At 33.3% G+C, this 12,166-nt stretch overlaps 1 protein-coding gene across 8 annotated transcripts in view; it reads left to right on the top strand.

The window, feature by feature from the left end:
* CCDC88A (coiled-coil domain containing 88A) overlaps positions 1-12,166 on the top strand; it is a 134,001-nt gene that overhangs the window by 41,795 nt on the left and 80,040 nt on the right. For all 8 annotated transcript variants that reach the window (XM_045077856.1, XM_045077854.1, XM_045077853.1 and 5 more), the window contains exons 4-5: positions 6,624-6,693; positions 8,874-8,932. In XM_045077856.1, coding sequence (XP_044933791.1) covers positions 6,624-6,693; positions 8,874-8,932 — 129 coding nt within the window. The remainder of the gene's footprint in view (positions 1-6,623; positions 6,694-8,873; positions 8,933-12,166) is intronic.

The raw sequence follows: 12,166 nt of genomic DNA, 5'->3' as shown, positions 1-12,166 counted from the left end.
GTTACTGACTTCTCTTACCTGCATAGATTTCAAGGTTCATTCATGTTGTAACATGTAGAACTATTTTTTATGAAACTACTGTTGTCTTGTTTTTTTTTTTGTCTTCCTCCTGCCTAAAGCCAGGTGTTGAAATTACCTTTTATTAATCATGTTAATCTAATGATGCTGTAGTCATCAAGAAATTTGGGGAGGAGCAAATTGTGAAATTCATCAGTTCAACATTTTCGATAAGTGGTTCTCAATGGAGGGTGTTTTTATCCCCTTGGGGACATTTGGCAGTGATGAGAAACATTTTCACACACAGGAATACTACTGGTATAAAGTGGGTAGAAGCCAGGAAAGCAGTTTAGTATTTTCTGATGCATGGCACAGTTTCCTAAGAAAGGAATCATCCAGTCCAAAATGTTAATAGTGCCAAAACTGAGAAGTCTAAATGCTTATAATGCCAGGTGATTTTAGTAATAACATTTTTGACTTGTGTTGAGTTATCACCATTTTTTTAAACACATCTGTAAATATTTCATTAACATTTGCGGGGTGACCAGTTATACCCTTTTCTTTTCATTAATGGAAGTTTGAATACCAGTGGACTACCTTAGGGCTAGAAGTGATTGAGTATCTTAACATTTTGTCACTATTGTTTCAAATATTTAAAACATAAAATATTCTGAAGGTTGAAATTCTCCATGTATCAATTCCTTGTGTTTTTCCTTTAGTACCAGTTTACAAAACCATTTCTGCCATCAACCCAGTGTTTCATATTCTTAGATAAAATGTTTCTGAGACACTTCTTTTTTTTATTATTTTATTTATTTATCTGATAGAGACACAGAGAGAGAGGGAACATAAGCCATAAGCAGGTGGAGTGGGAGAGGGAGAAGAAGGCTTCCTGCAGAGCAGGGAGCCCAAAGCAGAGCTGAGCCAAAGGCAGATGCTTAACAACTGAGCCACCCAGACACCCCACACTCCCTGCCCCTGTCAAGACACTTCTGAAGTATCTTCAGGAATAGATCAACTGTCTTATTTACACAGTTACTTGACATACTAAATTTTTTCCCTCATATATGTCAACCAAGACACTCCTGGCCTTGTTTATTATAAGACAGATTTCAAGTTAAGGTCTAAATCAGTGCAGTTCTTGTCACCTGTTAAATTACCTATCTGTTGAAAAGATCAGACTTTTCTCCCAAATTTATTTAAACTATTAAACATATATTTTATATATCATACATTCTTCAGAAAAAGTACTGAGGTAAAATATTTTAGCACATTATGGTGGTTCTGATTCACAAAAGGAAAGTGAGTTTGGGTGAGTTAAAATTCACAAGTCTGTGTCTTGGTAAGAATTAGGGTCATCTTGCAGAAATGATTCCTAGGGAGAAAAAAAAAGTGACAGATAATCTTGAGATGATTGTGAGTGGAAGGAATTATTTTATTTTATCTTTTCAGTAATGATAGGTAAATTTAAGTGCCCATATTCTTCCTTTTTTTCATTTTATTGATTTAGAACATGTAAAAGCTCAGTAAAAATTGTAATGTCATGCAGTTTCCCTCTGTTCTGTTACTTGTAAATTGAATGCCAGGGCATTGGGGCTACAGTGGTGAACACAACAAACCATGTCCCTGTTCTTACAGAACTTATGGTTATATTAGAGGGATAATAGATGAGTAAATAACTATATAAATAATTTTGATTGTGATAAATAAGAACAATGAAGGAGTAATGTACGAGGTCTTGAGAGAAATAACTGGTTATGATGAGATTAAGTGAAGTTGATTTGATATACTTGTTCATGTTTAAGTGGCAGCTCAGACCTTTTCAGATAATCACTTGATCCATATACAGCAAGCATTTCTTTTTGTCTTGCCAATAAATACTGGAAAATTTCAAGTCAGAATTAAGGAAGTTATAGCTATTATGTATAACTACCTAGTCTCTGGATTTTTTAAAGTTATTTTTATTCCTGTGAATGAAAGTTAGTGAATTTGATTATCAGAGACACAATTTACAAGTAAAAATCTTAGTCCATTTTTAGAATTCTGTCAGCAGCTAGTGATTGCCTTGACTACTCTGGCTGCAGTTTATTTATTTATTTATTAGGATTTTATTTATTTATTTGACAGAGATCACAAGTAGGCAGAAAGGCAGGCAGAGAGAGAGAGGGGGAAGCAGGCTCCCTGCTGAGCAGAGAGCCCAGTGCAGGGCTCGATCCCAGGACCCTGGGATTGTGACCTGAGCTGAAGGCAGAGGCTTTAACCCACTGAGCCACCCAGGCATTCCTGGCTACAGTTTAAATAAGTACTAAAAGAAGTAAGATGGTTTTCAACCACCATTAAAATAATAAGCTGAATCATTTGAGGCTCAGAAAGAAAATAACACTTTCTATTAGGAAATTTAAATTTATTAGGACATTTTTGCATGGTTGATGTCATTAATATTAAAAACAAGATGGTCTTATACCATTAATCTGGTTGGCAGAGAAAACTGGTACTTTTTAAAGATTTTTGTTTAACATCTGTTATAAGCAACATGTGGATTATTAAAATTTGTAAAACCTAGTAGCCAAAGAAATGGACCTTTTGTTTTATATACAATGCATACTTTATTTTCCATCATATTTTTGACACTTTGGTCAGATGTTCTTTCTTTTTAATGCTATCCATTTACTTTTTTCTGTAGACTAAAATATGATAAAATAAGTCACTTCTTTTTTTTTTTTTTAAAGAGAGACGGAGTTGGGGGTTACAGAAGTAGAGGGAGAGAGAGAATCTTAAGCGGGCTCCTTGCCCAGCACCGAGCCCGATGTAGGGCTCTGTCTTATAACGTGAGATCATAACCTGAGCCGAAATCAAGAGTCAGACACTTAACTGACTGAGCCACCCATGTGCCCCTTTAATGCTTTTCCCTAGTAAAATAAATAAAAGGACAAACACAAATATTATGATAAATGTAATTATGTTTGAATTTTTAAAATAGGTTGTAAGAGTCCTAAAGAAGACACTCTTATATTTTAGAAATCTTTGAAACTTATATTTAGTACTATAGTAATGTGCAGTTTTAGTAACAGCATTTTGTTTAGTGTGTGACTCAAGAAAGAGAGATGAGCCTAGACCTTGGCTGGAAGTGTTTAACTTGTTACTGTGCAAGTAGTTTATGGATAACTTAGAGGAAGTCTGGCACAAACATGAAATAGTCTTTCTTGCAGTGCTTTGGCAACTGAACTTTAGTTCACAGAAACTTCTATATCAGGAAAAAAAGTTGTTAGATGATCAACTAAAAATACAGTTAATATACCATTTTTTAATAGAAAAGTTATAAGAAGTCAACAAAAAGTAATGGGAATAACATTACTTGTATCTATCAGAGCACCTCTACTGTTATTTTCCTATTAACATAATTTCTGCCAGTTCTTTCTTGTTTGGTATTTTTATTACTTATTGCTGTTCTCCAGATCTTTCTAGATTGTTTTCACATGAAGATAGAATTTCTCCCTGTTCCTGTGAAACTTCGTTTAAATGGTCCTGAAAATTCTCAGATTCTCTGTATTTGCATACTGTGTGCCTTTAAAAATTGCAACCTTCTTATCTCTACCTTCAGTAATCTTTTCATTCCCTGCTTTATTATTTTTATACTTAGCATGGATCATCAAAACCATTTATTTACTTTTCTTCGCTCTACCCCCGCTAAAATGTAAATTCCATGAGAACATGGATTTTTGTTCATTGCTTTATTTCCAGTGTAGTACAATGCCTGGCAAATTATAAACACACAGTAAGTACGTACAGAATGAATAGCTTCCCTGATTTTTAAAAAATTTTGTTTATTTATTTGAGAGCGAGAGAAAGCACACAAGTTAGGGGGTGGGATGGACGCAGGCAGAAAGAGAAGCTCCAGCTGAGCCAGGAGCCTGGTGAGGGCTATGATCCCAGGACCCTGGGATCTTGACCTGAGCCGAAGGCAGACGCTTAACTAACTGAGCCACTCAGAGTTCCAGCCCTGATTTTCTTATAACTTTCTCGGCTCTTTCAGTTGTATTGCTAAAATTCTTTCTCCATACATTTTTTATATGTTTCTTATCACTTTTCTAACAAAGTATCTTTACTAGTTCATATGCATATATATTATCATCTTTAACCCTTCAATTTATTAGTTCCTCCTACTTAAGGTTATATTTATCTTGGGCTCAAAATGTATTATTTTTCCATTTCTTTAGCACCTTCAGTATAAGCATCTTTAGAACAAGGTGAAGTCTGGGAAATCCGAGGATATATAATAGAGCTTTAGCAATAGCCATCAGGTTTTTTTTAGCCTCTGGTATTTTTTATGTCGTCTATATTTTCAATGTTACTTGTTAGATTAGAATAGGGAAATAGGAAATTTTACAAAAATGTAACCAGAATCCTCTGAAGAACCCACAGAATTAAATAGAGGTTGTAAAATAATTTTTTAAAATTTGTGTGGTTTTTAGCTGCCTTGCCTAATATTAGTACTTTCAGACATAAAAACTTAATACTTAGAAATAAAGTAAAAGTAGAGTAGAAAGTAGATTTTCTCCTATTAACTAATATTTCATAAACTTATTTTTAAAAAACTATACTTTTGTTTTATTTTTTACCCTTTCCAACAAAATTCACATACATAGTAAGTCATGGAACCTTCATTTAAGCCTAGGCATTTGGACTGGCCTCCTCCAGAGTATGCTATGCTAGGTATCAGATTCTACTATACTAAGGTACATTTTTAGATACATGGAGATAACTTTAAATTTAACAGTTTCCTGTAGCAGTTGTGTCATCCAAATATAATAGAATTTCACAGTGTGTAAGTGAAACACATGAGGTCATTGATGATACCATATGGTTAAAAAAACCTATGAGATTGCATTTGTCTTTTGCAAAGAGACTGAGTTAGCATTGAGGCATGGAGTAACAGAGTAGGCAGAGAATGGGGAGCCAACTGAGGAAAAGAGTAGAGGAATAAGGTAGTGACCATATTGAAGATTACTGTTCACCTGGACAGTTTCATTATAACAGTGTATCAACATAGAATGTTACATGGTAAATCAGTATAATAAATTGCCTTGAAGAGTTGGTGTTTTCTAGTATGATTTATCAGTTTTCGCTCATGTTATTTAAAAATAAGTATAAATGAGAATTAATCCTTTATCCTGAAGTTGAAATAAAGCTTTTTTCTAATAATTCAGGATCTTTTAAAATTTAATGCCTCCTTTTATGATACTGAATTTGAATGTTCTTTGTTCTGACTATTCGCTAAATGGGATAGAGACAAAATAGTGATTGCTTTTTTTTATACATCTCTTATTTATGGTTTTAATGTACAATGATAGTCCTGATAATTTTGCTTCAAGGCAAGGAAACTAAAAATTATAATTAGAAATTTATTCCCTTAAGTCCATTTAGCTGTTACCTACTTGCTAATAGCGTATTCCATCTTGAGGTAACTTGCTTTGAACTGGAAAATTCATTTATTAAAAAACCAGACTTGGTCTCACTCAGTCTTTGGAGTAAATGATTTTAGCAGTTTTTTACACTTACTCTTAATTACTTATTTAATCAGATACACATACAGAGTATATACTTTTTTTTAAATGTATGCATGTTTTTGGTAATAGTTTTTTAAAGGGCTAGTAAATATAACACTGAAGAAAATGTTTTGGAACTTTCTCATACATATCTATAAAGAGTTAAAGATAAAAGATTAATTCTAATGAGCCTCTGGTACATGTCACATACTGCTTATGGGAAAATGCTTTTTTAAAGATTTTATTTGAGAGAGAGAGAGCATGAGCATGAGCGCAAGCAGGGCAGAGGGAAAGGGAGAAACAGATTCCTCACTGAGCAGGGGAGGGAGAAGCAGAATCCCCAATGTTGGGCTTGATCCCAGTACCCTGGGATCATGACCTGAGCTGAGGGCAGATGCTTAACCAACTGAGCTACCCAGTTGCCCCTATTTTGTAAGTAATAGATATGTTATTAAGTATAGCTGACCTTATAATTTTTGTTACCCTGGTGTCTTTTCTTTTTTTGTTTTTTTTTTTTTTTTGGCATTTGTTTTCTTTGGTTTATTTATTTTTATTTTTTTTTAATTTTTATTGTTCAATTAGCCAACATATAATACATCATTGGTTTTTTGACGTAGTGTTCAATGATTGATTAGTTATGTACAACACCCAGTGCTTATCACATTGGGTGCCATCCATAATACCCATCATGTGGTTGCCCCATTTCCCCATGCCTCTCCCCTCTTCAACGATCTGTTTGTTTCCTGGAGTCCAGAGTCTCTCATGATTTGTCTTACTCCTTGATCTCCTTGATTTCTTCCCATTCAGTTTTTCCTTCCTTCCCCTGTGGTCCTCTGAGCTATTCCTTATATTCCACATGAGTGAAACCATAAGTCTTTTTAAGACCTTGGATAACTTTTTTCATCTTTTTTTTTTTTAATTTTATTTTTTCAGTGTTCCAAGATTCATTGTTTATGCAAAAGCTTTTTAATTGCATTGTAGCATATCTACAGAGAAGTGCACAAATGGTAAGTTATAGCTTGTTGATAATTATCTAGTCAGCATTACCCATATAACAACATTTGGGATATCTTTTTACAGGAGACTTTGCAGCAGTTGATCATGATGTCATTGCCAAATGTTTTAATCATTGGCAAAAATCCTTTTTCTGGTAAGTATTAAAATTGGCATAATGTAATAATAGTCCTTCGTGTAATACTGTACTGTGTATCAAGATCTTGCCTATTTATATGAATACAATAGGTTTTTCATGACTCTAGTGAAAGTCAGAGGTGATACTCCATTTTGTAGAGAGAAAATAAACGGAATATTTATAATATGTAGATGAGATCTACATACTACAGATGTGCATTTTAGGTTAAGTGCAGTGTTTTTTCAACTCTACCAAATCGATACCTTTCTGTAATGATTTTTAGTGTCTCATTATAAACAAGTATAGAAGATAATGTGGGTATAAGATTAAAGGAAATAAGTGATTTTGAAGTAATTTCTAGGTTTGTATTCATATATCTGCTTTCATTGCTAGAACTATTTGAATCTAAGATTTTATTGATTGATGTTTAGGTTATATGAAACTACTTCTAAATGGAAAGACGAGAAGCAGTTTTCTTATATCATTTAAATTATTTTCTTCAGAAGTTTATGCCTTTTGCCTGATTTTAAATGTGACCTGTTCAGAGTTTTGATTTTTAAACAATTAAGGAAATTAGTAGCCACTAACCAGTTCAACAACGGACTTATTCTTTTAGGCTACCCATAATGCAAATCCTAAGTATATCTTCTCCAGATCTCACCCCCCATTCTCATTCAAAACAAACAAAAATAAAGTCAAAATAAAAACTAAAATCAAGCAGCTCTTTTTCCTGAGGAAATTACCACTTAGTTGAAGTGAATTAGGAGTTTAGATAGTTTTTAGAGATATTCTGGAATATTTGATTATATAAATTAAAAAATGAAATCAAATTAAAAAAAAAAAAATATGTAGAATGGAATTATTTTCAGTTTTACATGCATTTAATGATTACCTACCAAATTGGGGATATAAAGAAAATGGTCTGTACCCCGGAGGATCTTGTGTTTTGGGAGAGATACACAGATGATTAGGAAATCCTGTAATAATTAGTACAAAATAGAACTATGTAAAAGTATTAGGCATATAAAATATGGGGTAATTATTCTTTTTTTTTAAATATTTTATTTATTTGACAGATAGAGATCACAAGTAGGCAGAGCGGCAGGCAGAGAGAGGGGGGAAGCAGACTCCCTGCTGATCAGAGAGCCCAATGTGGGGCTCGATTCCAGGACCCTGAGATCATGACCTGATTCAAAGGCAGAGGTTTAACCCACTGAGCCACCCAGGAGCCCCGGCGGTGGGGGGCAGTAATTATTCTTAAAGTTGGCAGATTCATGGAGGCTGGGCACCATTGACGGGTGGTTGCCAGGAAAGGCTACACTGAAATTGTTAGAGCTGTGCCTAGGATTGTTATTAGTAAGTAGTTAACTAGAGGGAATAAAGACAAGCAAAGAGAGTGACAGAAGTGAAGGCAGAGGAGTGTGGATATATATATTTGTGGAACGGTGATTAGCGTGGCTAAGAAAGTAAGTTGTTTCCTGGAGAGTAGGAGGGAATGTTTGAAAAGAAGATTCGGAATTTGTTATAGACAGTTGCCCTGATGGTGAAATTTAGTCCAAAGAAATAACTTTTTTTTTTCTCAGCTGAATATTTTGAGAAAATCTGAATTGAGTATTATTCAACAGCCAATATACTATCCAGTTCTGTTACAGATCATTAACTTTATCCAGCTTATTATATACATTCATTTTATCAGCTTTGCTGTAACATTTAAAGTTTTGATCCTCATAAGCCTACACAGTGGAAAGCCATTTAAATTTTACAGATAGATGAATCATATAAGACAGGTGTTTTGGAAAGAAAATGCTAATAGGCCTAAGAGAAGCTAGGCCTATTAGGAACCATTTGGTTGAATTTGTGGCATGTCCCCATATCAGCAGTTCATTTGGTTTACTGCTGTGATATAATCATTCATGGAAAACTAGAGTATTTATGTAGTTAGCCTACTTTATTGCATAGAGTCTTGAAGGCCATTTTATCTGTGCTGCAGCCCTTCAAAACGGACATCCTTGCCCATTTCTTCTGCTATTACCACATTGTGCATACAGAGATGCTCTTTTGACTTCTTTGCTCTACTTGCATACATAATCGTTGGGTCAAGTTGTTGTGAATATTACCTTTAGAAGGGATTCTACCAATGTAAGAAAGAGAGTTGAACTAAAGTAAAATGTAGTACTTAGCAATCGTTTTTATTGCAGAACAAGGCACTGAAGAAGTTAAAAAGTTGCTTTTACTTTTACTGGGTTGTGCAGTTCAGGTAAGTTAAAATATTTCTTCCTATTTTCATTTTAATAACTTCTTTATTTTTTTTTCAGGCTCTAGTTTCTGGAAGACTTAAATAGGGGTTTGGTTTTCAAAGTCTGTTAGGAACTTTTAAGTAACTGACCTTCTAAGGAGATTTTGAAGGAAAACACTCTGTTATTTTATTTCAGACTGCACTTATATTATCAGATAGTTGTATTATTTAAAAATTATATATATATATACATATATATATATATTTATTTTGAGGCTTTTACCAGCCTCAAGTTTTTCAATTTTCCTTAGAGGTACTCTTAAAAACTTCTCCCAAAACATCTTATGACTAATGTGTGCATGTTTGTATGTTACAGAAGGGAGGATTAACAACAAAGAGAAGCAAAAATTATGAAAAATGTTATTTAGGAGTATGGATTATTATTATATTGCCCTTTTGATGAGTGATTATAATAATAATAGCAGCATTGATTTATTGAATTCCCACTTTGTGTCAGTTATGATTCTTATGTAGGTTTTCTTTTCTCTTTTTTCACATAAAAAGATTGGTGTTTAGATGTGATGACATTTAAGTTACCCAAATTAAGACACTTGTGAGAGTTGGAATGGGTACTGTTAACAATTACAGAGGAACTGCATGTGTAAACTGGGACTGTCTCTGTCAAACCAGGATGGTTGCTCTAGATTTATATTGCCAACAGGCCAAAGAGTTAAGTTTAAACTCTGGTCTGACTTCAAAACCTATTTTTCTATGTTGATTTTTCCTTTAATCAGCCATGTTTTGGATAAGTGATTACAGTGTTAAACTACTTCAGTTATTTGTGGAATGAATTTATTTGTGGATAAATAAATATTGTGGCCATGAGTAATTTTTTACATATATATGCCAGAAATTATAATTCCAAGAGAGTGTGGCTTTTAGAGCTAACTGCTCGGTAGCTATGGATTTACACAATGCATGTTATTAAAGTTGCATGCTCTGTAGTATACAAGTGTTTACTTCATAATTGATTGAAAATTCAGTAAATATGGTGTTTGTGGTCATTGCTGTTCTAATTTGGTCATCTGATCCTAAATTAGAAACACAGTCCTTAATTATTTACAGCCTTGAATAATGTATTTGCTTTTAAAAATACCTCTTAGTGGATGTTATGTAAATGTAAGTAACATAGTGACAGCATAAATTTGGTTGTAACTTCTCGTTACTATTTGGTTGTTATTTCTGGTTACTTAAATTGACAGTGGGAATGGAGCAGAACTAAGAACTTTCTATGAACAGTTAAGGGAAAGCCTAAAATATTAAAGAAGTAATCATTATTACCACCTGTAAAAGCAACAACAAAAAAACCTATAAAATCTAAGCTGCTAACCCCTACCCTATTTGCTATAACTGTAGTATCCCATATTTAAAATAGAATTTAGATTTCATCCTGTCGGTATTTGGGAGCCACTGATGCTAACGACATCAAATGTGTAACAGAATCTCTGGTTAGCCTTTAACTCTCTGTATGAACAATTAGAAACCTTTGTTGATATTGAAGAACTAAAAGGTACTTCAGGACAAAACCAATCAGCTAACAAGTATTGTTTGAATAATTTCTGGAATGTCATGTCTATTACAGAAAATCTGTCCTTGTGTAATTCAACAGGTTAAAATGTCTAATGTTTAATATAATATGTAAGTGGCATAAATAATGTTTTTCCACATCAAGATTAGTTTTTTCTGTTATACTTGTGATTTGTAGGTAGAAATAGTAAGTTAAAGTTGCTGATATGATACTAAAGTCCAGGAATTTAGTGGGCTGCAAACTTTAAAAGATACTATATTCATGAAAAGAAATAGAAATGGAAGGAAGCATAAGGAAATTGGGAAAAAAATTGTTTCTTTTGAAGAAGAAAGTTTGAAATTCTTAAGGGGAAGTAGCATTCAAAACAGTAAATTAGTCACTATCCAAAGATCTTAACTCACAGAATAAATTTATAATTAAGGCTTTTTTATCCTTGGTTATACATAAATCCACAGGAATAACTTTGAATACAAAGAAAACTATTCAATGCCAGGGCTTAGATATTTCCATTATTGAGGAATTAAATCAGTCCAGTTCCACCAGAATCTTTTTTTAGTGAATAACACATCTTCTGAATCAGTTCTGAGCATCAGCTAAAATTTTTATGGGCATACAGCTGTGCATCCCGCCATGAGATAGTTGAGAGATTCTCAAGCAAAATCATCCTACACAGAAGGAAAAATATTTGCAGTATATGTTGTTTACCAATATTTTTCTCTGAAGCCCATGTGAAATTCAGCAGATCTTAGTTTTATATTAGTACTGGCTATTTAGTATCCAAAAATATTATTTATTTTGGGCTTTTGCAAGGTTGCATAATGTTGAAAGTAACTGTGTCAGGTGTGATTGAAATTAAAATTTGACCTTTATGTTTGCCCTCACAAGCAATTCTAACACTAGTATTTGATATAGAAAGCTATTTTTGAACTTGGTCAGCTTGAGGGCTACAGCCTGTTGTTTTCCTACCAGTTATCTGTAAAGCATCCTAAAAATTAGCAATTTAGAACATTAATTATCTCATTACATTTTGGGGAAATGAAGCAATACATAGCTTCTAGCTGAGGCAATTTTTTCAATTTTTTTTTCTGAGAATATATGATAATAGCAAATGTAGCTTAGTATAGAGGGAATTTTTTGCTGATAGTGTTTTTAATTTTTTTTAGTCAGGGAAAAATTTATACATAACGTAAAAGTCACTATTTTACTAAATTTTTAAGAGTACAGTTCATTAGCATTAAATACATTCACATTGTTTTTGCAACCATCACCACTACCCATTTCAGAGCTTTTCTCATCTTCCAAAACTGAAACTTTATACCTATTGAACAGTAACTTCCTATATCTCTTTTACCCTTAGCCCCTGGCAACCACCATTCTTTACTTCTGTCTATGAATTTGACTACTCCAGGACCTAAGTGGAATCATTCAGTATTTGTCCTTTTATAATTGACTTATTTCACTTAGCATAATGTCTTTAAGGTTCATCCACGTTTTAGCATGTGTCAGAGTATCCTAATTTATAAAACTAAATAATATTCCACTGTACATATATACTACATTTTATTCATTGATGGACACTTGGGTTGCTTCCATTTTTTGCCTATTGTGAATAATACTGTTGTAAACTTAGGTATAGAGATGGCTCTTTGAGTCTCTGCTTTCAGTTC

Source organism: Mustela putorius, unplaced genomic scaffold (assembly GCF_011764305.1).
Source record: "Mustela putorius furo isolate JIRA1106 unplaced genomic scaffold, ASM1176430v1.1 tig00000224_pilon_pilon_pilon, whole genome shotgun sequence".
Classification (NCBI taxonomy): domain Eukaryota; kingdom Metazoa; phylum Chordata; class Mammalia; order Carnivora; family Mustelidae; genus Mustela; species Mustela putorius.
Note: the sequence above shows the minus strand (reverse complement) of the source record. Positions and strands in the feature narration are given on the sequence as shown.